This window comes from Elgaria multicarinata, chromosome 14 (assembly GCF_023053635.1).
Source record: "Elgaria multicarinata webbii isolate HBS135686 ecotype San Diego chromosome 14, rElgMul1.1.pri, whole genome shotgun sequence".
In the NCBI taxonomy this organism is placed as follows: Eukaryota; Metazoa; Chordata; class Lepidosauria; order Squamata; family Anguidae; genus Elgaria; species Elgaria multicarinata.
Window position 1 is genome coordinate 5,399,599 of NC_086184.1, and position 27,634 is coordinate 5,427,232.

Sequence of the window (27,634 nt, forward strand, 5' to 3'; positions counted from 1 at the left end):
GCACCGCGGAGCCGTGAGAAACTGAATGTTCCTCCTGTAGTTCCGCTTTGATAGATGACTGTAAATATGGGAAGGGATGACTCGTGCCACAAACGTATAGTTCTGTAACACTCAGACGATAACTTGGCAGATGAAAGAAATGAAGTGAAGGAACATTAGCATGTGTGTGTGTGTGTGTGTGTGTGTGATCCACCAGGCCCCCTGACTGGGTTTTGCCATTGGTTCCCTCAATCTCATCCCATAAAGTCGTTACTCAAGACTGTCACCATTACTTTCCCCACAAAGCCATTCAGGTGGCCACGGAAACCAGCTGGGATGTCCAGATCTTTCCCTCTCCACAACATGTTCCATTTTCCATCCTGGAGAGCTGCCACAGACTCTTCCAGAAGGTCAGAAATACTAGTTGTGATGTGTAGTAGCCAGAGGAATTGCCAGGGAACATTGGCTTCACACCGTGCTTTCCATAAGCTCAACGCTCATCCTTAATGGGCAAAAATCACTCGGCACACAATTTGTCTCCAAGACAGAGAAGAAGCCTATGTTTGACCGGAACCTACCAGAATCAGGAACTCCATTCCCTAGGAGTAGAAACTGCCATTTTGATACAAACGGTGGTACCGATAGGTAATTTTAGACCCTGGATTTCATGGTCTTATGGGGGGGGGGGGAGGCTTTTAAACAGCGCTGTGTATTACTTCAGCTGTGAAGCACACAATTCACATTTCTCTTTCCTCACACACACACACTCCACCCCATGCTTCATAACTGCTACAAAATTCCTAATATGTTAGAGCATGGATAGGCAATGTGGTTCTCATAGGCATCAATGTGCCCTCATTTGATGCATTTTTCTATGCTTGCCCCCCCCACACACACACACACACATTTCAGTTTCCGGCTGCGATGTCCAACTTGACCTGCAATGAATCAGGCCAGCTTGAGTATTTTCTGGGACTTGTATACATTTGTGGAGGGAGGTTCTGCAATTTGCACACATTTCTGAGCAATCTGCATGAACCACAACCAAATGCGTGCACGTTACGCAAAATGCCGCAAAACTGGTGCAAATTCAGTCATCGTTTCTGCAAATTTTACTGTAAGTTGTACAAAATGGGCTCAGAAATTTGCACAAATCGTTCAGAACTTTTTTAAATAGTGCAAAAAAAAAAAAATATTCCTGGAATTTGGGAAACAGCCACAGCTCGGCTCACAGATGCAAAGCCAGTTGTTCATGACATGGAACTCTGTCAGGCCAAAAAGAACAGGATTTCCGAGTGACGAACATCCCCTCTTGCAGTCAGTCTTTTTCGGCAGGCAGCTTGTCCTTTGCCATGCCTCCCGTGATAGCCATTTTGTGGGGGTGCCCAGGAGAGTTTTTCAAACTGCCAAATATACCCATGGCCCAAAAATGTTGCCTATTTTTGTGTTAGAGCAAAACACAAAACAAAGAAACCACACCAAAACAAAATTGTTTGCCAAGCCTGACGAAACAAAGAAAATACTCAAAGCCAGCCTTCCTCAACCTGGGGCGCTCCAGATGTGTTGGACTGCATCTCCCAGAATGCCCCAGCCAGCTGGCTGGGGCATTCTGGGAGTTGTAGTCCAACACATCTGGAGCGCCCCAGGTTGAGGAAGGCTGCTCTAAGCTCATGCGGTTTTGCACAGACAGCATCATCTTAGTCTTGAGTCCTTACTTGGGGGAATAGTTGCAGACCAGGTAGACCGCGTTCTCCCAGACCTCTCCCCACACATCCATCCTCTGGCACGTGTTCACGGCACAGCCAATTTTATTTGTGGTGGCCCAGACAATCTGGAAAGGGGCACAAGGACACATACGTTAACGCTCGCCACCCTGGATCCGTTCCTTTGCACGTGCGCCATCCTTTCACAGCTGCAGGCGCACTATCTTCGCACAGTTGGTAAAAAGGTGTTGCAGGTTCCAACCCAAGGGCCTGGTGCTCCGTTGCGTTTCCCTCACCTGTGTGTAGTGTGTGCACATCGCTCCAGAACATCTATCTGGACACCACGGGTTACATTCATGTGCATACGGATAGCTATAATCTTTCACTTCATCGTACCAAGACTGGACGTGGAAAGCTGGAGAACGATGCCTACGAAAAACAGAGGCGTATTATAGCTTGACGGAAAACCAGTAGGATAGTGGAATCAGGGCTCACAGGGTTGAAGACCTAAGACTTTTTTTTACCAGCAGGGACCATGACCCTCTCAGGTTTCCCTGTCCCATCAGTGCTTAGCTCTTCCCTGGGAAGCTAGACTGGCTCCCTCCTTGATGTGCTTTCGGAAGCAGGCAAAAGCTTCCTGGTTTTGGAGAATAATCTGGCCCTCCATCTATGTTAAGGACTTGTAAAACTGTCGTGTATTTTAAACCTTTGTTTTAATATTTTATTTTATTTTAATTTTTGTACATTTCTTTTCCTAGGTTTTAAAATGTATATGTTTTAAATTTTGTAAGGTCTCTTAGAAGCCCAGTTTTGGGCAAAAGACGGAATAATAATAATAATAATAATAATAATAATAATAATAATAATAATAATAGCAGCAGCAATCCACACAGTAGCTGGCAGGAAAATGGATTTTGCCAGCAACACAATATCTGTGTGAGCTAGCCCTATTGTCATGTGAAGTATTTTGGGGTAGCTTTGCCTTGAATCGGTAATGAAGATCCATTCACTTTGTAAAAGATCAGGTCATATACCATATTTCTTTGATTGTAAGATGCCATCGATTGTAAGATGCACACTAATTTCAGTACCACCAACAGGGGAAAAAAAAACTGAGACACACCCGGGATTCTAAGACGCACCCCATTTTTAGAGATGTTTATATGGGGGAAAAAGTGTGTCTTAGAATTGAAGGAATAGGGTATAAATAAGAGAGAAAGGGATGGATCTGGAACTCCCCTTGGGGACATGGCTATGGGACAGTCATGATCAAGGCATCTGCACTTCAAAATTTACACCACTGTAAAGAATACCGACTCCAACAGGTGAGAATGAAAAAAAAAAGGCTTCTCTGAGTATTTACGAAGCATAACCTAAGGACAGAAGCGTGTAGCTGGATTAGACCAAAGGCCTATCCGGTCCAACATTCTGTACACCACAATTCCATGTGATGTGGTAACGGGTGCAGAATTCAATTCACTGAAATCTCGGCATTCGTTTTCTTTTCTTTTAAATAAGCAAGTTCCTAGCTCTCATGAATGCAAAGATCCTCTTGGAAGTGTGTGAACAATGCCTGCTAAATGCTGTGAAGCTAGAGGGGTTTGGCTGAAGAAAAGCGCTAGTTTGGGGAGGTGGGGCTACAGATGAAGCTCCTTTGCTTCATTCACATGAAGTTCCTTTGCTCTCTCCATAACTTAGGAGAACTGGAAGAATTTATGTAAATGTGTGTGTGTGTTTAAAAAAGCAAGATGAGAAATATCATGCAATTGCACAGAATTTATACATGGTGCACAACTTGGATAGCGCAGGTGCAAAATTATTTTATTGCTTTCAGGGTAGAGACGTAACAGGTTGCCTGCTGGTGTGGGAAATTAAGGTAGCCTTTTTATTGGTGCAAATTCACTGAATGTTATGAAAGGATTTGGGATTCAATGTCAGTCGCATCATAAAGTATCAAGCTAGAACCTTCGCCAAATGTTCCTCTGCCATAAATCCCCCACACCCTGCATGTATTCGTCAGTGAAGGGGGAAGAAAGCACTCTGCACAAATTCAGGGGCTCCCTTTTATCCAGCCAGCCTGCAACTGTGTGTGTGAGTGTGTTTGAAACCTCGTAATGTGTGATGTGGGAGATATATACCTTGGATGGCAAATGTGTCCTGGAGCTGAGCCCACACTTCAATTAAGGTGCAATGTCAGCCAGTTCTTAAGAAGAGCTGGCGAAAACACACAGCTGGATAAACAAATGCAATTTCTTACCCTGGCCCACAGTGTTGGGATGAAGCATTCAGCCAGGATTATGTAAGGTACTCTCCTTCTTAACTCGCATATGCGCTCATAATTGGGGAATGAACACAAACCGTTTCGTTTTGTACGTATGCGTGTGTATGTGGGAAGAATCGAGCAAAACACGGAATGACAGTAAGATATATGTAGAGGATTAGAGAGCATTGCAATTTGGACATCGTGTTCAGTAGCCAAATAAGGATTTCTGCAAGCTACAGAAGAATGCCTTGCCATTGAGATTCCAGTGTGCCTTCAGCCTCTTCGGAGATGTTTGTTTCACCTCCTGGGAGTGGTTGTACTTACTCCCTGTCCATGCTCACTAATACTTCTTTGTGCATGAAATCCATACAGTCAGGAGGAACATTTTTCTTTTTAGTCTATACAGATGGAAAAATTTGAATGGCAATAATAGCTATCTCCAAGCCTGTATGATGCCAGAGCGTGGACACACATCCCATCACACCAAGGCCTTCTCTTATGAAATATAGTGGCGGCCATGTGGTTCTCCCAATTCTTACCTGCCCCAGTGAACTCCCAGATTTTGACCGATGGACATAAGGAGGGTGGCAGGTCCATGATCCCAAATGCATTCGTGGGCCCAGGCCTCAGCTGTTCTCTCCAGCTCATCATCCCATATCTGCATGAGAGAAAGAAGAAAGGACACTAAAAGCTTCATCCCACATACCTGCTTCCCTCAGATTATCCCTGTAGCACTAAGCTTTCGCCATTGTTGTTTTTGCTACCGGGCGACAGCGATCCAATGCATACCAGGAAGTGAGTTTAAGGGGGGAAATGTAAAAAATCATAAAAAACCAATAGATAACCTAATTCAATTCAAATTTGGTATGCTTAAAGCTCTCCCTAATATCTATTACTGTGCCAATTTTGGTGTCTTTATCTTTAAATCTTATGAAGATGTAAGCATTTCTTTAAAATCCTGCTCCTGCTCCCCAGCGGCGGCTCGGAAGATACACTCAAAAAGTAGGGGCTAAATAGGGCGAATCTTTTTGCTTTATTGCACAATTAGGCAGGATGCATTTGATTCACAATCAAAGCAGATTATAAAGTGGAAAATTCTGAGTCCTTTGCATGCAATTTGCAGTGATTGCACAGTATAACGCTGGAGTGATAAAGCTCTAAATTAGTAGCTTGCTAATTACAATAACAATGATATTATAGCCATAAGGAAGCTCCCGTCACAACCCAACAACAGAGCACAACCCAGTGTGGAAGGGATTCTCGCCTAGCATCCTTGCATCCCAATACAGAAGATGAGTTTATAATACAATTCCCACATTGAGAATCCTCTGGGGTTTATGGGGAACTAGGCGTGTGCATTTGGGTCAGATGAATCCTGAATTCTGAACCGAACTGGGCAGATCCGGAAGGATTTGGGGCTTTAGGAACACCCCGAGCAGAATCAGGATGTTCCTAAAGCCTTTCTGATGGGCTTTGGAGTGCTGTGGTGGTTTCTTGCTCACTATGGCCTTAGCTAGACCTAAGGTTTATCCCGGGATCGTCCCTGCCTGCTCCCGGGATCCCCTGTGTGTCGTTTACATGAACAGGGGATGACCCCGGGACAATCCCGGGATAAACCTTTGGTCTAGCTAAGGCCTATGTGATCCCTGATTGGCTGGGATTGTGTAGTGAGCAGGGCCAGGGCCAGACTATTTTGCGCCCTAGGCAGGCGTGCCGTACTGAAGCCGCCCCCCTGCCCCCGTGCCCGCTCCTGGTTTTGAAGCCACGACGGCAGCTTTGGAACAGCACGCCTGGAAGCCACTCTAGGAGAGCGGCTTCCAGGTGCGCCATTCGGTGTCCTCCTTTGCTTGGCATTCTAGGCTGCCACCTGAGCTGCCTCTATGGCAGCACCGGCCCTGGTAGTGAAGGAGATGAAAAGAACACCCAAGAAGAAGCAAAGGCGGAGGGCATCTGCGAACAGCCACGAGAAGGGGATACATTTGTGTGTGTTTTCCAGGAGGCAATTCACACTGAAAAATGTTGCAGGTGACAAATCTGGCACAGAAGCCCCCATATCCTCCCTGATCCTGTGATAAAAGGACCCTACATAAACAGGTTGCTTTCAGTCATAGGCTCCTAAGCCACTCATTCCTGCACTTAATCTTTCATTCCAGGTTCATAACCGACATGGAATGCGTTTGGCTTTCGCTGCTTTCCATTGTATTGACTACTGTTCTAGAATAAAAACTTACACTGGGAGTGCATGTCCCGGAGTTGCAGAATGATTTGGGGCTGTTTTATTTTCTGGCACAGGAACATCGTGAAGAATGTGTGCCGTTCACATCTGGCCTACGAGAGGGACCTGCCAAAACCCAAGCTGTGGAATTCGTTGCCCATTAATCCTGAAGACGGCGGCGAGCGTCCCAACTCTCCACAATCCTAGCATAGCGCACTACCTGTGGCAGCAAGCCCATCGAAAGGACTGGGAGATGTGCAACAGCAGAGCACTGTCAATGTACTAAATAGGAAATGGCCAGGTTCTGCGTGGACATGATTTTAAGCCATCCGCGTGACTTGTTTGGGAGTTGAATTAATTCAGGGCTTAAACAAAATTCCATAGCCTACAGACAGGTGTATCCAAGAACAAGATCTGGATCAAGGCAAGGAGCAGCATGCAAGGACCCTACCATGCCCTGATTTGGCTGACATCTGGGCCGACATCAAAGGTAGGCATGGTTGGGTACCCAACCAAAGACCCTTGTGCCAGAAGGGGCCCACTGACTAAACACCCCCTGGAGTTGATCCTCCTCTTCAGCAATGCAACCTGCTGAGTCACCTGCTGTTGTTCTTACCTGCCAGATGCAGTAGACAGATGTTCTGACCAAAGCGCAGGGTAAAAAGGAAATAAGTGCCTACATTATCATTAAGTTCAAAGGTGGGAGGGTGCTGTGGCACCATGTCCTGCTTGTTCCTCCTGGCCGATGGCTGGTTGGCCACTGTGTGAACAGAGGGCTGGACTAGATGGACCCTTGGTCTGATCCAGCATCAGGGCACTTCTGATGTTCAATAGCCGCTGGTGACAAGGTAGCCACTAGTGAGAAGGTAGATTCACTGGGGCAGGGCGGGATGCTTTAAAGCTACCTTGCTAAGGGCCCCAAGACCCTAGAATGGCGCTGGTACTAAGTTTTTCCCTAAGGAATCCCAAAACCAGAGCCTTATTCAGGACAGGACAAGGAGTTAGGTTTTACATTGTCACTTGAGGCTCAGGTGACCTCAGTGGCACGGAGTGCCTTCTACAAACTCCGGTTGGTGGCCCAGCTATGCCCCTATCTAGACAGGGATAACCTGGCTTCAGTTGTCCATGCTCTGGTAACCTCCAAGTTAGATTACTGCAATGCACTCCACGTAGGGCTGCCTTTGAAGACGGTTCGGAAGCTGCAGCTCGTGCAAAATGCAGCGGCCAGATTGATTTCGGGAACCAGAAGGTTCGACCATATAACACCTGCTCTGGTCCGCTTGCACTGGCTGCCTGTATGTTTCCGAGCCCAATTCAAGGTGCTGGTTTTGACCTATAAAGCCTTACACGGCTTGGGACCACAATACCTGGCGGAACGCCTCTCCCGACGTGAATATACCCGGTCACTACGTTCAACATCTAAGGTCCTCCTCCGGGTGCCTACTCCGAGAGAGGCTCGGAGTGTGGCAACGAGGGATAGGGCCTTTTCGGTGGTGGCCCCCAGACTATGGAACGATCTCCCTGACGAGGCTAGCCTGGCACCAACACTGCTATCCTTCCGGTGCCAGGTTAAGACTTTCCTCTTTGCCCAGGCATATGGGGGCACATCTTAATCACCCACATGTTTAGTTTTTTAACGGTTTTTAATGCTTTATGTGTGTATGTTCTGTGTTTTAGAGTTTTAAATTTTGTATACTTGTTTTTAATCTCAATTTTAGAATTTCTATAAACCGCCCAGAGAGCCCTGGCTATGGGAGCGGTATATAAGTGTAATAAATAAATAATACTGTTACTGCTTTGCTTTGCTTTGGTTTTAACGCAAAGAGGAGTTTAACATGAATTTAAAATTGGCAATGGAGTTTGCCAGGCAATATGTTTGTTTGTGACGTTTAAATTTAAACCAGGCCCAAGCCAGAGCAAGGTAGCAGCTTGCTGTCTGCCAGCCTTGCGTGGAGTTGTGGTTATTTCAGTACACCCAGGCTTGGGTAAGCCTGGCTTTCTATATCCAAAGCATGGCATGGAGTGAGGGAAAGGAGTGGAGCGGGGAGGGGAGACATGAGCCAAGAAGACACGTTCACGCAACTTACTTCAAATTAGCACCAGCTTTAGTTGGAACCGTTTGCCGAAGGGCATGCAGAAAATAAAAACATTGGCTAATCCTCTCTCTCGAGAACGGCTCCCAGGCTTAAAAAGGCACCAGAGATCCCCTGAGGAGGGTATGCAGTGGGCAGTGAAAAACAAAAGGACTTCAAAAGCTCCGTTTGTATTCTGAAAGCCTACATTACGATTTCCAAGCCCTATTAGGTAAATAGGACTCGATGAAAGGTGGATTGTGAGCCATGGTCCCGGGAGAGCCATCTTGCCTCAGCCTTTTCTGCTTGCTCTGTGAGGCTCTTCTATGAGCCCCAGAAAAAGAAGGGGGGGGGGAAACACACATGTACACACATGAGACAAGAACATTGAGCAGAGCCAAAGATGAAACAGTAGCCTCTGCCGGACAAGTACATAGACATTGGCTTGAAGCATCTAACACTGCAGTGGACCCTGAAGGCCAAAGAAAATACATCTGGCTTCCTTGCTGAGAATGCTGTTTACTTTCAGAGAAGCAACATGGCCGTCCTACTTTACAACATCTGGAGCAGCAGCTCATCTGCCCAACGGAAAAAGAAGCTGTGATCCTCAAGAGTTTGGTAGCAGGAACCTACGGGCATTGGTGGACCTAGAGATGGACAAATTTGTCCATTTCTTTTTCTAATTTCTCCAGTCTTAAATTCGTTTCCTACCAACCTTTGAGCATTTCCATTACGATTGGTTCATGCATTTCTCCTAATACCAATAGCAGTTCGAGGATCCTGAGGGCCCGTGGGCGAGTGCAAAAATCAGTTTGAAAGTGCAAAATTAGTTAAGTTTGCATTAAAATGCGAACTGAACAGATTTATGCAACCCTGTGCCCTCTTTTTTTGGTGATGCATTTCCTCTCCTTTGGTGATGCTTAAGCGGCCACCTAAATGGATGGACGCACACAGCATCTTTGCTGTATCCTCACATGCTTTTGGTTTTCTGTTAAATCAACTTTAATTCATTATTTGTCGGTCTACGGAAAGCTGGCCCTGCATCAGGCATATCTTCCACTAAAAGCCATGGATTCCCCCCATAAATATAACATCTTAAAAACAAAAAAGCATTGACAGCAAATACAAACTTCTTAGAAAGGGCTTATAAGTTCCTCACTCACTGACAAACCAGGATGACAAGTAGTGAAGAACTGGGAACACTGAAACGTGCTCTCTCTTACTCCCTCCTTTTCACTGCCTCTGTCTTTTTAAGGTGTTTTATTTTTAAAGTAGGGTGACCAACTGTCAGGATTTCCCCGGATTTGTCCTGGTTTTGGTTCTTTCCATGGTGTCAGGGGGGATTTTCTATAATTTTCAATAATGTCCAGGAATGACACACCTTCCCCTTTAAGGCTGCCATTAGCATGGCAGGAGGGAATGACATGCTTTCTTGAGGCACATCATTCTCCCACCCTGAGCTCCAATTGAGGTCTTAAAGGGGAAAGTGGGTCATTCGTGGACATTATAGAAAAGGCCCCAATTGGAGTGGATGGTGGTGGTGCAGAATGAAATCCTTTCCCCTCTTCCACTCCAATCGGGTTCTTTAAGGTGGCGGGGGAATAACGTACTTTCTGCAGGACTCAGAAAGCTGCTTCTCCACAAACACACTAGGTGTCCTCTTTTTTGTTTTCCCAAATATCGTCACCCTACTGTTGGGGCCCATGACACATACCATATACCACTTTCATAGCACTTTCATAGTGTTATACCCTGCTTGGTGTAGATGTGTCAATGGGCCCCAACAGTTGTCAGTGCACTTCAGTACCACTATAAAGCAGTAGTGTAGCTCCTGCAGTGCAGTTGAATACCTCTATAAAGTAATAGTGTGACTCCTGCCTTTTATATACCACTTTCATAGTGGAATAGCCTGCTTGGTGTAGCTGAGCACACAGTATAGCAAAAGCTTCAACGTACAGCAAAAGCTACAGAAGTAGGAATGAGTGAAGTTAATTTCAGATACATTGAATGTCTCACTTATACTTTATTCCAGTGATTTTAACGTGAAGATGTTATGTAGATCAGGTTTGTCTTAATTGTGTGCTGTGAAATCAGACCTGTGACCAAGGCCATGTTTGGATGGGCATGCCCCCTTGGGGGCTGGACATGTTGATGAGCACGCCCCCTTGGGGGCTGGACATGTTGGTGGGCACACCCCCATGGGGCGGCCATTTTGTCCTCCTTTTTGGTTTCCAAAATATGGTCACCCTATTTTAAAGCAAGTAACAATTCTGTTGCCCTGCCCCACCCCACCAATTCTGGTAAGTGGGAAAGTGTTCATAATTCAGCCATTTTTCCAACTCACAGTTCTCGGGAGTGATAGCCGAAATCATCTAGCTCAAGGCTGGCCCACCTGGTCCACCTGGGTCGCCTATCCATATCTCCCCAGGTGACCATGCCCCTGGCTCCACCCTCATTCCTCCTAACCACTTCTTATTTAGCGGTTTCCCAGTTTTTCTGCAGGTTTCCCCAAAAAGTCAAAATCCCTCTCTTAAGGTTTAGTTACTGACACTAACAAGGGAGAGGGCCTTTTCTGTGGTGGCCCCCCGACTGTGAGATGATCTCCCCGATGAGGCTCGCCTGGCACCAACACTGTTATCTTTTAGGCGCCAGGTCAAGACTTTTCTCTTCTCCCAGGCATTTAACAGCATTTAACAACGCTAAGTTTGTTTTTTAACGGACCCCAGAACTGTTGTTTTTAAATGGATAGTCGTTTTTATACTGTTGTTTTTATGTTTTTAAATTTTGTATACTTTTTAATGTTTACTGTTTTTAACTTTTGTAAACCGCCCAGAGAGCTTCGGCTATGGAGCGGTATATAAATGTAAAAAATAAATAAATAAGTAAAATAACAGCTTCTAAATTACAATATATTGCTAATTTGGGTATTTTGGTTTCACCCCTTTTGCAGCACAACCCTAAATCCCACTCTGCCCAAAGAGGATTTACTCCCAGGGAACTGTGCGCACAGAATCACAGCCTTAGAACAAGCACAAGGGGTCTGGGGTCTGTTCAGGGCTGTGGTGGGTCAAAGTCTCCTTCCTAGCTCAGCCCTTAATCTGACTGGTTGTCCGTTTCCTTTGCTTTATTGCAAGTGTTTTTTTGCTGTCTTAAGTTATACTGGTAAGCAATTGTGAGGATGTACATGGTGGAAAGGTAGAATATAAGGCTTTTACATAAATCACTCCTTCTAACAGCAAACTCAAATAGAGAGTGCTAACATGATTGTAGCCAAATAAAATGGGCATTTTACAACTTTTGTGAACCGCCCCAGAGAGCTTCGGCTATTGGGTGGTATAAAAATGTAATAAATAAATAAATAAATAAATAAATAAATAAATAAATAAACAAACAAACAAACTTGAGAGACAGACAGACAGACAGACAGATTAAGCCCAAAGAACATCCCAATAAGATTTAGTAAGCTCAGTAGCCCTGGTATGTTGGCTGTTAGTTGGAAGGGAGGGAAAAAGGAAAACATGGCGGCATGTAATAGCCTGTCATAAAAGGGCATGGCTGGCTGAAACCCTGAACAGAAGCCTTCCTGAAAAGAACTGGTTAAACTTATATTGGTTTGGGAGGGTGGATGGGTGGGTGTCTTAATTACTTCTCAGAATTTACTGATGTGGCTTCTCTGTTCCGGCTACTCCATTTCACAATGATGGAAAAACCTTAAACCTCCAGCAGGGAAATTTTAATTTAAAAGTTCGGAAAGTACTTGGATGAGAACTAGGTAACGGAAGAGACTGCCAGCCATCTGTGGGAGAATTCTCATCCTTAGAGAAAGCTACAATCCAGAACAGCTACTCTTAAAGGTTAGCAAAAGGGATGCCATTTCCATGTACCTCACCTCGATCCAGAGGGAGAGGTAGGTAACAAATAAATGATGATGTTGATGATGATGATGATGATGTTTGCATGAAAAAGAAAAGATGGAACTGATGTGTGAGGACTTCTGATGGGTAGTGCTAGGAGCCATCCATCTGGAAGCACCATATGCTTAAAATAATATTAATCTTCATCTCACCCTCCGCCCAAGGAAGACAGGGTCTTCCGTACCCCTGATTTTATCCTCACATAAACCTTGTGAGTTAGATTAGGCTGAGAGTTCATGGCCAGCCCAAATTCACCCCATGTACTTCCTGGCAGAACAGAGTTTAGAACCACGGTCTCCCTGTTTGAAGTCCAGTGCACACTCTCACCCAGGGCTGGTGAATCTCTTTTGGACCAGGGGCTGAATTCGAATGTGGGAAAGGTCTCAGGGGCCAAAGCAAAGTGGTCAGGGCAGTCGTAATTCATACCACTTTGGATATTTCTCCACCAAACATACAAGCCACAGCTTAAATCTATGCAGGGGTAAGCCCCAACGTTTGTGACTGCAAACCACAGCTCAGATTTATCCAGAGTATTTAAGAGCAGGAGAGGCTTGTGGGTCAGATGAAGAACCCCAGGGGCTGCGTCTGGACCACCATCCGGAGGTAGGGATGACAGAGGAATCCACCACAGATTCAAAGGAGTTCAAATTTCTATGATCTGACCTGTGGATTCTGCTGCAAACCAGCTTTTTGAGAGTTGCGCAGACTTGCAGACGTATATATTTGTTTTCTGTTTACTTTTGGGAGGAATTTGCACAAATTCACGTACTTGCGCAACTGGAACAAAATTCTAGTACATTGCTAAAAACAACCCCACCTGATTCCATCAACATGCAGACAACAGAATGAAAGACTCCTGTCAATCCACAAAACACAGACTGAACAGATTTTTAAAAATCCATACATCCATAGCTGGAGGTGACCCATTCCTGCATTAGCCACAATACCACATTGGCTCTCTGTATTATTCAGGGCCCCTGTGCACAGAACATCTAGCTTTACTTCCTCCCCAACTCAAACTTAGTGGAAGGAGTTTAGAAGCAAAGATAGTCCCATTTGCACCGCCCCACCCTGCCTTCCGTGTCTTGGCCACGTGAGTGAGACAGAACCCTGGGGTTGGGTTTTTAAAGCAAAAGATCTTGAGCAAATAATTTAGCCCCGGGTTAACCTGACCTACTAGCAGTTCCTTTCCAGCTGACATGACTCAAGAAGCTGCAATCCGAGCTGAATTTATTTCAGGAAACGACTTGACGGAGCAACTCCTTCTGCTGGAATTTGTTGCAGGCACGTGGCCTCAAAGGAGAGCAAAATGAGGTCAGTTTGAGGGCCGTGTCTAAGGATGGAGCTGCATGTCAAGATCAGCACAGGGACGTCACCCAAAATGGCAGCTCCATGCCATCTTCATCTCCACCTCCTTTGGAACATGAAATAAAACTGCACAGTTACAAGATGGGGGATACTTGGCTCAGCAATACTACAAACGAGAAGGATCTTGGAATTGTTGTAGATGACAAGCTGAATATGAGCCAACTGTGCGATATGGCTGCAAGAAAGGCAAATGCTATTTTGGGCTGCATTAATAGAAATATAGCTTCCAAATTGCATGAGGTACTGGTTCCTCTCTATTCGGCCCTGGTTAGGCCTCATCTAGAGTATTGTGTCCAGTTCTGGGCTCCACACTTCAAGAAGGACACAGACAAGCTGGAGCAAGTTCAGAGGAGGGCAACCAGGATGATCAGGGGTCTGGAAGCAAAGCCCTATGAAGAGAGACTGAAAGAACTGGGCATGTTTAGCCTGGAGAAGAGAAGATGGAGGGGAGACATGAGAGCACTCTTCAAAGACTTGAAAGGTTGTCACACAGAGGAGGGCCAGGATCTCTTATTGATCCTCCCAGAGTGCAGGACACGGAATAACGGGCTCAAGTTAAAGGAAGCGAGATTCCAGCTGGACATCAGGAAAAACTTCCTGACTGTTAGAGCAGTACAACAATGGAATCAGTTACCTAGGGAGGTTGTGGGCTCTCCCACACTAGAGGCCTTCAAGAGGCAGCTGGACAACCATCTGTCAGGGATGCTTTAGGGTGGATTCCTGCATTGAGCAGGGGGTTGGACTCGATGGCCTTGTAGGCCCCTTCCACCTCTGCTATTCTATGATATCCAATTTCCTGTAGGCTATCAATGCCTACTAGTCCTGATGGCTGGGTGCAATCTTCAGTATCAGAGGCAGTAAGCCTGTATACATTAGTTGTGGAACATGGGTGGGAGAGTGCTTTTGCACTCATGTGCTGCTCGTGGATCCCTGGTCGACAGCTGGTTGGCCACTGAATAAACAGAGTGATGGACTAGATGGACCCTTGGTCTGATCCAGCCTCATGGCTCCTCTTATGTTCTTATGAAATTGGTTTCTTCCATGTCTTTTGTCTGAAACCCCTCCTTCTGTTTGCTCATATTTTAAGGGGAGTCTGTACGACACCACTGGCAAACCGCTGGATTCCTGTGTTATCTTTAGCCCTATTCAGTGGTTTCATTCTCCCACGCAAGTAGTAGGCACAAGTGAGAGTGCGGAACTTTGCTTTTTTTGCATAAGAAATTTTGCTTTTAATAAAATAATAATAATAATAATAATAATAATAATAATAATAATAATAATTTGTTTCCCGTCTCTCCCTCTGGATCAAAGCGGGGTACAAAACTAATACAAACACCATAAAACGCATAAACTAATTAAAACTTTTAAAACTAATACATTATTAAAAGCAGCACATTATTAAAAAGGCATCTTAAAATTCAACTGGGTAGGCCTGCCGGAAGAGGTCAGTCTTTATGGCTTTCTTAAATTCCGGAAGACTGTTAAGTTGACGAATCTCTCCCGGCAAGCCGTTCCACAAACTGGGAGCAGCAGAAAAAAGGTCCTCTGGGTAATAGTTGTCAGCCTTGTTTTCATTGGCTGGAGTAAATTCTTCCCAGAGGACCTGAGTCTGCAGGGCGGATTGTACGGGAGAAGGCGATCCCGCAGGTAGCCTGGACCCAAACCATGTAGGGCTTTAAAGGTGAGAACCAACACTTTATACTTCGCCCGGAAACTAATTGGGCTTATGTTGGGTTGTATATATGGGTGGGTTTGTTTGTTTTCATGAGCCCCCTGCTACCCTCCTCAATCACAGAAACACACACTCACACGCATGAAAATAGTAACTCTTCCCATGGAAATAGAGTTTTAAAGGATGCTGATCCAAAACCTTCACTCATCATTTTGAACTCACCATGTATTCCATGTTGGATGCCGAAGGGTAGACTTGGCCTCTCAGTTTATTATGAAGCATCAGGATCTCTTCCTTGTCCGAAAAGGAAATTGTTCTCTTTGCCCTTGAGTGGGGTTGCTCATCCCGGTATCTATTGAGGATGTTTTCCAAATGGGTGGCATTGGGCAAGAAAAAGCATTGGACTCCATGGACCAAAAACAGCAGCCCCAATGGTACGATGGTCCACCATCGAGTGAGATTCCTTGCCATTCTCTGCTCTGTGGAAATGGGATGAGCGAAGCCACTCCCTTCAAAGGGACCTCTATAGGTCTTTCCTACAGATCTAGAATACAACAAGAAGAAAGGAGAACCTTTAATCCAAGTTTGAGCAAGCTCTTCAGCCTATAAAATCAGATCCACAGATTTCTTTTCTCTAAGTGAAATGGAAAGCTCTTAACGACATTTCATTTTTTAAAAAATGACCCAGGCACCCAAATGACAGCGTGCTCTGGTCTCAGAGGTTCCATTCTGTACAAAGCCCTGCTGGGTTCTTGCTGGTATGACGGAAGAAAGAGCAGGGTCATTTTTTAATTATTTTTTAGCTTCTCCCAACCCTTACACACACACACACAGAGAGAGAGAGAGAGAGAGAGAGAGACCATAAAGGAAGTTCAGTTAGATCAGCCTCGGGGTTGGTCAGATTAGATCAGCCTTTGTGTTGGGGATGTGATTGGAGGCTGAGAAGGCTGAAGGGTCTTTTGGAGATCCCTCCCCACCTGGAACAATGCCCTCACCATGCCCTTTCCAATCCCTTCAAGCTCAGAGTTCCAGTCCTGAAAGAAAGCCGCCAATCCTTAAAGACAAGAAAACGGCATGTGGTCAAGGTTCCATGAAAGTACCATGGGATGGACTGAGAGCCCTGGTTGGCCAGATCTAGCCCATGGGCTAAAGATTCTCCTCCCCTGGCATAGAGGGAACCCCTTCTACAGAGGCTAGGAAGAGCAAGGAGGGGGGGGTGAACCCTCTGAGTTTGGAGTTCTGAGAAAGATGTCATAGGCTGAACAATCCAATGGAGACCTTTGGCTATTGGGTGGTATAACAATGCAATAAATAAATAAACAAACAAATAAATGCCCCTGGGATGCTGTCTAGGATTGCTCTCTGAGGGACCCGTTCTAATGGACTAGGAGCCTTGGTACAGCAGCTCAGGCAGGTTGCTTGGGTAATGTCAGAAGCAACCAGTCCATGTGGGAGGAATCCATGATTCGGCGTCTTTTCCCCTCCCAATAATACTGGGATGGGAAGAAACTTTATTGTGGATTTGTCTCAAATGGCATGGATAGATGACATCAGACATTATCTCTGAACAGTAGAACAGAGGGAAAGTTTAAGAAAGCGGGAGGGGGAGGGAGAGAGAGAGAGAGAAAGCTGAAATTTTCCAGGTGCTAACCTGCAACAGGTAGGCAGACAATATTGTTGCCTTCCATTTTAAACCTCCCATTTTCCCACGGCTTCTTCCATACATGCCCCCCTCCCCCAAAGAAATCCCTGGAAGAGGAAAAGACAAAAGAGTTGCACAGTGTCTTTGGATTGGTAACACCCGGATCCGTCCGTCTGGAAGCCCAACTGGGGCTCACCACAAAAAAAGAAGACGGATCGTGACCCTGCTTTGAAGCCCTTGAATAGCACCAAACTCAAAGCCCAACCTGGCTTCCAGGCAGACCCAGAGAGGAGGGGCGAGGTTGCCAAGTCCCGTCATGGAAGCAGAATGCCGTCCTCATCGAAAGGGATGGCAGACAACATTCCCAAAGAGCCGAGTTCAAGAGGTCAGCCGTGAGCTATGAGCTGCGAACCGTTTCTGCCTGGCAGAAAAAAGAAGTGGAGCCCTCTGCCAGCTTCCAGAATCTGGAGCTGTTTCTGTGAAGCATCACCAGAAATATCAGAGCAATTGAAAGATCCATCTGCTTTATGCTGCATTGGGATTTCTCCCCTCCCAGGGCTATTTATACACCCGTTCGCTGGAGGAAAGGGGTGTAGAGAGAGCTGCACTGGACCGACTCCCAAATGATGCTGGTGGTATGGCTGGGCCCCTCATCCTTTAACCATTGACTAGAACGGAGAACGTCGCAGTCACAGTGCAGTGATGACGGAAGCCCAAGCGAATGACCAAAGGTCTCTAATCCAAGATCATGTTTCCTGCAAAGCCCAATCAGGTGTCTCCAGGGAAGCCCCAAAGCAGAAGACAGCAATAGCTCTGAATCCACCTCCATCACCAGAACGGTGTTGATCCGCCTATGCTCTGCTCCGATCCGCTGTGGGGCTCCAGATCCAGATTTTATTTATTTATTTATTTATTTATTACATTTCTACACCGCCCAATAGCCGGAGCTCTCTGGGTGGTTCACACAAATCAAAACCACTCAAAATATAAAACAACAGTATAAAACCATAACATAAAACACAATACAAAAGCTCAACCAGACAAAAACAGCAGCAATGCAAAATTACAAATTCAAAAGCATGTTATTTAAAATTTATAGATTGTTAAAATGTTGGGAGAATAAAAAGGTCTTCACCTGGCGTCTAAAAGCATATAATGTAGGTGCCAAGCGAACCTCCTTAGGGAGCTCATTCCACAGCCGGGGTGCCACAGCAGAGAAGGCCCTGCTCCTCCTGGTAGCCACCTGCCTCACTTCCTTTGGTAGGGGCTCACAGAGAAGGACCCCTGAAGATTACCTTTGAAACTCCATGTTTCCCCCCCCCCATAAACTTGCATTGAAAATCAAATGCCTATAACGCCCCCCCCTCCCCACTCACCTGCCTCCATCATGGTCCGGCAGCAGCTTCAGCTGAGGCCCAGGCCTGGTCTTCTGGTTTGAGGCCTGGGCCTCAGTTGAAGCCACTGCCAGACTGCGACGGAGGCAGGTAAGCCCCCCTTCCCTCCTGCCCCCTTCCCTGGCTCTGCTGCTGTCGCCGCACAGACTGCAGCGGTGCCAGGTAAGGCCCCCCCCCCGCCACACTTACCTTTTCTCGGAGCTCTGGATAGAGGCAAAGGATCCGCTTGGTCTCAATCCACAGCTCCCCCGACCCAATCCGTCTCCGCCCTTGTCAGAGGCGAATCAGGCCGCTCCGCTATCGGTTCTAAGAAGTGAAGCGGAGCACAGCCCTACTGATCACTATGGTCTCTGCAGGCATTTAAGCAAACGGGCTCACCGTGCGGATGCTGTGATGATTATACAGTTCTTTTGTCGTTGTTTATAGACGTCTAAGAACATTTTCGATACAAATATACAGTCGCTTTTGTTTTTAATCTCATGGCTTTGCAGCCAGCTGAATGAACCAGGCTGGCAATTTCATTGATACGGAGGGAAAATTAGCAAGGAACATCCCCCCACCCCACCCCACCCCCGTGCAACACATTTCTGCAGAAAGGTTAGTTGGGGGCGGGGGAGAAGCAGCAGTGTGATTTTCTTCCCCTGCAGAGCAAATCCCTGTGAAAGAGGCTCCCTTAAGAGGGCCTCCTGCTTTCTAAGCTGCGTGTGGCGGTCCAAAGCATCTCTTCCATTCATCCTCTCCACATCTATTTGCCAGAGATGAACGTAGGCAGACAACTTCTCCCCGCCCCCACCACCACCACAAATGTGCACCCATTAGCTGCCTGGACGATGACTTCAGAGCTCCCGGGACAAATATTGTCTTAACCTCTTTTTCTTTGCGGCATTGCTCCCGCACACCCTCCCCCCTCCCGGCCTCCCTTCCCTGCCTTTCTTTCATACCCACTACGCTCCCCTCCCCGACGCCCCGGTCACCTCCCTTCGAGCAAGGGGCCGGCTTGGTGTGGCTAACCTCAAGCTGTGATTTTTTAGACCGTCTGACCCAATTGAAGGGGAACAATCCCTACTTTGAGAGGATCCTCCGAGGGGGTTATAAATAGATGCTCTTCTGTACGGCATCCACAATGCGGCCTTTGAGACTGAGCCGTGTTCCAAGGCGGCCAGCTTTTTAGGTACGGTGTGCGGAAGCAGACGGTTAACGTATGCGGGCCCCAGTCAGGCCTACCCACATGGTCTTGACTTGCTTTCTGAAAAGAGGGCCTGGCCTCTGCCCCCCCCCCCCCTCTCTCTCTCTCTCTCTCTCTCAGGAAACAGTAAAGTTACTGAGAGATCAACGCAACAATGTGATGCAATGTTTGTTAGAAGACAAGGTTCAAGAGATGCCCCTGACTTGAGCCCTCAGCGTCCTTGCCCAGAAACATTCCCACCCTCAGGCTAAAAGTGATCCACCACCCCTGCTCTATACGGAAACAATCTGACAATGGATCACGTGCCCATCAACCATCCTAATGGGGGGCACGGCACCATTTTAATTTCCCACAATGCCCTGGGATGACACTATGTTGTTGTCGTTGCGGGGGATTTAAACAGCAGCCCCCCCCCCCCCAAAGTGCTGTCCTTCCCCAAAGCCATGCTTCCCGGTTCAGTCCTCAGCATCTTCAGGGTGCCGGCCTGGGAAATACCTCTGAGTGAGACCCAGGAGAATTGTTGGGAGTGAACTGCACTCCATGCGAAGACAACCACCACGTGGACGGATTGGAAGCAGGCTCCGACGAGAACTGTAATGTGTCAAACTGGCCCTTGGAGGGCTTCGTAAATAAACTTAGTGAGATCATCACCCCTGCACCTCTCTCTCTGTCTGCTTGGGAGTGTTCAGTGACTCACCATTTCCTGTGTGAATAATTTTCAAGACACACGAAGTGCCACACTGTAAGAAGAAGCCGTTTCAACTAGACTGATAAAAATCAGTGGAAGAAGAGATGTAAACACAGGCGCTGGCCAGAATATATCCACAAGTTTCATTTCTCCACTCTCGTCCAGGATCCTGTCACTGACAGTGGCCAAAACCAGATGTTTCGGCCACGACGTGATTTAAGCAAAAGGATGAGATTGTGGGCCAAGCCAGCGCTTGACTCGTTGGCCAATCTCACATTCCTTGGCCGGCTCTGGAACCAAAAGGATCGGAAGATCAAACTAAGGTTGCTGCATGGTCTGCAGCTGCATAGCAGAGTTCCACAACTTCAGCCCTGATCCAGACTTTCAGGGACCCGATCTTCAGCTCCGCACCCCTCAATACCTGACATATGGTACTGGAGCGCTTAGGTCCTATTGAGACTGTCAGGATGGCCAAAATTTACATCCATCCCCATATTCAACTGCTAAAACTGAAGTGATTTATCAAGGAACCCAGGTTCTAGTACTCTCTCCATAGCCTCCATAATTTTATAAACCTTGATCATGCCCACCCCCCGCTCACCTTTCCTAAGCTAAAAAGGGTAAACATGTCAGAAATGCATAAATAAATAAATAAATAAACAAACAAACAAACAAACAAATAAAGAGATGCTACCTCAATGCACCATCTTCTGTGTCCAGACATGGGCATAAATGGAAAATGCCCTAGCCTGACCTTACTCCATCCCAGCACAGAAGAAACCAACTGTCTGCTCTTTACACCACTTAAGCTAACACCACTGTCTGGCATTTGTCTCCAGCTGGGAATTTGGCTGCTGCCCTTCTGTCTTGTGAGAAAAGGAACAGACGCTGAGCTCTCTCCGCTTAGGTTTTTCTGTGCTTCAGAAACATTCCACGAGGCAGTTATAGTCCGGATCGTTAAATCACAGGAGGGGCCTTGCTCTGAGCGTTACTTAGGACAATGTGGTCATCCCCTCCTCCTCCTCCTCCTCCTCTCTTGAATCCAAGCCCTGTGTTTAGCTGCTGCATTGCATCCGGTGCTCTGTGGGTCTGGAATGGGCTGTGTGTTCCCTGCACGGTCATGGCTGGTCATCCACAGAGGGAACTTTAGGCACATAGAACAGGGGGGGGGATCTACACTACTGCTTTAAAGCACTTTAAAGCGCTTTATAACAGTTTTGACAACTGTTGGGGCCCAGGACACACTGCATATATAGTTTTCAAAACGTTTTCAAAGTGCTTTAAAGCGCTTTAAAAGCAGTAGTGTAGATTCCCCCTCCCCCAGGATACTTTTAAGAATCAAGCAGTCTATCTTGCACTCAGAGAGAAGTTTTCACCAAGGGAAGCCACCCAACTACTCCACTGTGTTTCCCCAAAGCCAAAGGAGCACGGGGCCAGCCTTAAACCAAGCCAGAACTCTTGGCCCATGAAGCTGAATCATGTCTGTCCCCGGAGTGATGGATCTCAGTCCCGTGGGCCAAACCAGACCACCTCTTCTCCCAAGCTGACTCTCGCGTTCCCCGGATGGACACGCTTATTTTCCCCTGACTCACCCCCTTTCTCTTGACCACCAATGGGTCCAGAAGAAGAGGGCAGAGAAACAGGCATCAATCACAGAGTCAATGACAGGGTGGGCCTGCTAATCAGGGAGCGCACCTTATCCAAGCTACCTGCCCCCAAAGCTTTGCACAGACCCACTTCCCAACTCATGCAGTCTCACAGCATTCCAAATGCCTTAAAAGCAAACCATCTCTCCCCGACAAAACTGCGTGTTGAGTTGGATTTTTCCAAAAGGAACTTGCTGCCATCTAGCCAGCTGAATAAACTTTGCTTTTGTTTTAAGCAAGGAGAGGGGGGGGGCGGGGGGCGTGTACGGAAGCATAGCGAAGTGACCTCCTTTCAAATGCATCCGGCTCGTGCTACAGATGCTGCACCAACATCTGGGATGAATCAGAAATCCATGAGTCGACAGAAAAATACCTCCCGGTGCCGACACAGAAGAGGCTTCATGCGGAAAAGTCATCAGGACGGGTGAAACGAAAGGGGGGAGAGTCTTTCTGCAATCCGGCGAGGTTGAGGCTTTATTTGGTTTGGAATTAAATGTGTCGGGCAGCCCCATCCGTCTCGGGGCAAGATGGGGTAACAGAACACCATAAAGGAGCCCCGACCATTCTTTTCACATGGTGTCACGTCGGCACCACTGCAGAAGGCCGGATTGGGTGGATACAAAACGAGGATGAGTCGGGTCTGTGTATGGGAACAGCATTCAGTCTGGATTGTGAAACCAGGCAGTAATGCTCTCCTATCTCTCCTCTCTCATCTCACACTATTGCCCCGCTCGTGCTCTTCGCTCCTCTGATGCCATGTTTCTCGCCTGCCCAAGGGCCTCTACTTCCCTTGCTCGGCTCCGTCCATTTTCTTCTGCTGCCCCTTACGCCTGGAACGCTCTTCCAGAACATTTGAGAACTACAAGTTCAATCGCGGCTTTTAAAGCTCAACTAAAAACTTTTCTTTTTCCTAAAGCTTTTAAAACTTGATGTTGTGCGGACTTTATACTGTTAGTTTTACCCTACCCTGTGCCTGCTTACCCTACCCAGTGCCTGTTTGCATTCTCTTCCCCTCCTTATTGCTTCATTATGATTTTATTAGAATGTAAGCCTATGCGGCAGGGTCTTGCTATTTACTGTTTTACTCTGTACAGCACCATGTACATTGATGGTGCTATATAAATAAATAAATAAATAATAATAATAATAATAATAATAATAATAATAATAATAGGGTCGAGGAGGTCCTGGGCACTTGCTCTTCCCCTTCCCCTGCAGTCATTCTCCCCTCTGGTGCCCCCTCCCCAGCCCCCTTGCCAAGCAAGAGCAGCATTGATGGCACCACCTCCTCCTTCTCCTCCTCCTCCTAAACGTGGAGAAGAGTTGGGGTGTGCTACAGTCACATCCCAAGTGCCTCTAGGGGCCTAGAAATCCTCTGCGGCTCACAGGCAGCCTAGAGGCCCTCTGGGGAAATCAAGGCAATGGATGTGGCCTCAGCTCTGCCCCATTGCATGTCCAACCGCTTCTGTAAGTCAAAAAAAGGAGATGTAGCATGGGGAATGCATTGGGAGGCCATCTGGGCTGCAGCACCCTGGACCCGCGTCCATTGGCCCAGCCAAGATGGCGTCCCTTTAAATGAGATGTTAAGTTCAGAGCACCGTTGGTCAAGGCAGGCAGAGATATTTCAATGATTCTCAGCAAGGTTTGCAGACCTACTCTTGGATAGATTGAATTGCACACACACACACACACAAAGAATATTTCAAGAATGGGTTTGATGATTACCTGTTTATAATTGACATGTATAAGAAGGACCCATAGCTCAGAGGTAGAGGTAGAGGCCATGGGCCAGGTCTACAGGATAATACACTTTGGAAGTGCTTTGAAAATGGTATATGGAATGTGCCCTGGGCCCCAACAGGTGTCAATACCATTATAAACCCTTATAAAGCAGTAGTGTAGATTCTTCCCATGCTTTGCATGCAGAAGGATCCGGGTTCAATTCCAGGTGTCTCCAGTTAAAAAGATTGTTGATACAGAGAGCAAGATGGACAAAACAGTCTAACCTGGATAAGGCATCTTCCTGGGTTCCTGGTGTTATCCATGCAAGTCAAACACCCACGAGCAAAGATATTAATGCTTTTGCCATGTATGCCTAAAATGTTACAGGGCTATTTCGAAACTTGAGGGGGGGGGATTCATGCTGCAGATCAATAGGTAAGGGTTAAGCGCCAACCTGGAAATGTGATGAATCAATCCCACAGCCATGATCACACCTACTGAACTCCACTGTCAACACGGAGTTTTGTTCCATGCAAATCAGCCCACCGCATCTCATAATCCTTTCAAATAAACGTGTATCATTCCCTGAACTAAAGGCTTAGAATCCTGTTAATTATATCTCCCTCTCTGTCTCAGACATACCTAGATCTTATGATTCTTAAATGTCTGTTAATCCATCGAAGAGCTGACTTAAGGATATCATTTTCCTTTTTGCATTAAGCACTTGCACAGTTGAAAGATTGGAGAACTTGTTCTCTAGTGCTTCCATGACATCAAGCATGGCAAAGATATTTCAACCCTATGTAATGAAAGCTGCAATACCGTGCACATAGAGTAAATCCCACTGAATGGAGGAGGGTTTATGGTTGAGTAAATATGCATAAGATTGGCCTAGTACAGAACTCCTGGGTATGTCTGCTCAGAAGTAATCCCCATAAAGGTTCAATGGAGCTCAGGTCAGTGTGTAAATGTTTGCAGACTAAATTATGCAAATTAGATTAATACATCTTTCCCAAGGCAGATTAGTCATTAAAATAGGACAAGCTACAGAGGGCCTGAGAAGATTGGGTAATATTTAAAATTTGCAATTTATAGAATGCATCCAATTAAAAATCTGGCTTCTTCCAGACGTTATTAGCTCCAACTCCCATCAGCCCCAAACTACATGGTCAATGGATGATGGAGGAACCCAGGTTGGGGAACACTGGCAGAGCAACATAACTGTTTTTCTTGGTTTTAAGCAGGCTACTGAGCTATCATTTAAAACTTCATCCAGTATTTAGACAGGCAGATTTGACTACACAAAGAACTTTTCTTCATGAGTCTGTTAATCCAATGTTTCTCCTTTGTTTTGTCACAGAATTGAGATCTGAGCACTAACAGTATTCCCTTTTCTGCTATATAACCCGTAGGTGGCAGTGTGGTACAGCAGAATAGCACAAGTGCAGAAGTGGAAATAGCATTTTCTTTCACTTTCATTAAAAAATACCACATTTGCCCTGCTCTAAAAACAACAACACCTTGCCAAAATGAAACTTGAGGGTCACATCATCTAAAGAACCCATAAACAACCATGAGCAGGGAATAATCAATGCACCATACATGCTTCATATAGAAACACTTCTAGAATCAATTTGAAATCAAGCATCTCTTGTCACATTTCATTTTTCTTTACATTTTTATACCGCCCAATAGCCGAAACTCCATCATGCATTTCAGTTTGTTTCTTCCATTATTCTGCAATGCTAATCTTTGCGATTTCCCATAAAGAACTTCCTCTTGTCAGTACTGTTTTCTCTTTCTGTCTCTGAATAAGAATACTGAATATGTGGAATTGCACCAATGAGCTAATATAGATGCTAATTTGGTGGTGGAGGATGTAATTTGGGTCATATGCAAGGGATTGTGAAGGAGTTTAGGTTGAGCAGGTCAGATCCAACCCTTCTCTTTCTGCCCACCACTGACACCAGCCTTTCATAACCTGGCTCCCTTTCGGATATTTTGGACTTCAACACCTTTCAGCTCTATTGAGCACAGTTAATGGTCAAGAATGCTGGGAGTTGTTACCCAAAACATCTGGATGGCATGAGGTTGCGGAAGGCTGACTTAATATTTGCAGAAGAATTGTCTGTGGTGGGTTGATGCAAATTCAACCTGGGGGGAAAAAGTAGAGGGAGGAAAACTTGGATAATGAAGAAGGAATCAGATGAATGGATGGAAATGTGCAGGGTCAGGTTTGAGAAAAATGAGGAGGGGGGAGAGAATTCTAATGAGGGAGACTTTTAATGTCCTAAATCAAACACACTGGAGAATTTGGGTGCAATCCTATACATGTTTAGACAGGAAAAAAATAATCCTACAACTCCAAGTATTCCCCAGCCATCCATGCTGGCTGGAGAATGCTGGGAGTTGTAGGACTTCCTTCGGTCTAAATTGCTCCTTTGGTGTCTCTTTATCAAGACACTACCCTGCAGTACCACTGATCAGGAATGGTCAGTGCATGAGATAAGGTGAAGATTGCACCAGATGTTCCACCGTTTCCAGTGACAAACTGTTCAGACCTATCAAGACCCACCCTTTGTGAGAGAGCCAATATGCAGTAGCAGACAGAACATTAGCCATTGGCTTGTGTTCAAATCCTCAGATCCTGCTACAATCCAACCAGATATATTTCACCATGTCAACCACACTCTTTCTGCTCACGTAGATTTCGCATCACAAGGGGTGACTGAGAGTCTTAGTTTAGCATAAATAAATAAATAAGGCACATTTTCATTTAGAAAGCCAACACACACAATATACAGACAGCTGTAAGAAGTGGAATTGCAACTTGATTTGTAGTTCAAAACTCTGCAAATTCAATCTTTCTGAGTGTCATTGCTAGATCACCTGGATATATCTTTTATTCTCTAAAGAAAGAAAGAAAGAAAGAAAGAAAGAGAGGGAAAGACTGTATTCATCTGAAAGAAACCCCTCAAAATCTCTACTGATCTCTGAGGATTAGGCTATTATACTCTCACTTCAGAGGAAAATGCAAAACCCTCTTGATTCTCTTGGGGGAAAACATTCGATCTTGTGGAGTACATAGGAACCCACTTTCCTATGCATTAAAGTCCTTTTCCCTCCACCTGGCAAAAGAGAGAAAGTTTTACTTACCTTTGCAAAGGATGAAAAAAAAAGTCTTCTTTATTTACTCCTCTGAATCCTGCTGGTGGCGAAGAGAAATGTCTATATTAAATGTGAAAAGTGGGAGCAAGAGAAGAGTCTCTGTGTCTCTCCCGGGGGTTCCCAGAATAGCTATTGCAGAACACTGTGTGTTCTGTCGCATTTATACCATCTTCGCTCCTCCTCCTCCTGCACACACACACACACACACACACCCTTCCCACTCCCTTTGAGAAGATAAAAGCAGACGCGAGGATCCTCTTTCTCGAAAATTTCTTGGAAGATACGTTCCCTGAATCATCATCACCATCAACATTATTAGAATTTGTTTAACCTCTGCAGGCGAGGAGGAGAAAGAGGCTTGGCTCTGAACTGATAGTTAAGCAGGTTTGGATAAATAAATAAAAAATCTTCCAGCATTTGGATAAATAAAAAATCCCCCAGCATTTGGATAAATAAATAAAAAATCCCCCAGCATTTGGATAAATAAATAAAAAATCCCCCAGCATTCCCTTAATAGAACATTAGTAGTTGCAAAAAAGGGGAGAAAGGGACCAATCGGAATCCCCCCCCCAATGCAATCGACCGCACCCCCACCCCCTGCCCTCCAAAACAAAAGTGTTCGAATTTCCCTAGCAAACAGAGAAATACAGAGAGAAGCCGTCTGGAGTGAGTTAGCCATCCGTGGGTAATCAAGTGAAACTGACAAGCTTTCCAGGAAACTGACTTGAGCGGGTGCGGATGCGAATGGAGACCAGAGAGGGTGGAAAGCCAGAACCCAGAAACTCACCGTTTCGCCCGGCGGGGTTCCAGGAGCAGCTGTTTGAGTGACTCCCTTTAACCGGGCACCACCGCGCTTTTTCTAAAGGGCTCTTTCCCTTCTGGCTCCGAGTTTCCTTCGCTCCGAAATGCGATCCTCCTCGCTAGAGGTTTAGGCAGGCATCTTCGCGGCTGCCCCCCAGGCGTTGAAAGAGTAGTTCTCTTCGCGGCTCCCTCCAGCGCGAC

At 46.1% G+C, this 27,634-nt stretch overlaps 1 protein-coding gene across 1 annotated transcript in view; it reads right to left on the reverse strand.

The window, feature by feature from the left end:
* CRISPLD2 (cysteine rich secretory protein LCCL domain containing 2) overlaps positions 1-17,223 on the reverse strand; it is a 42,613-nt gene extending 25,390 nt beyond the window's left edge. Inside the window, exons 1-5 of the mRNA XM_063141046.1 lie at positions 17,094-17,223; positions 15,409-15,730; positions 4,485-4,603; positions 1,979-2,111; positions 1,695-1,810 (exon numbers count right to left, since the gene is read on the reverse strand). Of these exons, the coding sequence (XP_062997116.1) occupies positions 1,695-1,810; positions 1,979-2,111; positions 4,485-4,603; positions 15,409-15,730; positions 17,094-17,146 (743 nt within the window). The 5' untranslated portion in view covers positions 17,147-17,223. The remainder of the gene's footprint in view (positions 1-1,694; positions 1,811-1,978; positions 2,112-4,484; positions 4,604-15,408; positions 15,731-17,093) is intronic.
* Between the last annotated feature and the right edge of the window lie 10,411 nt (positions 17,224-27,634).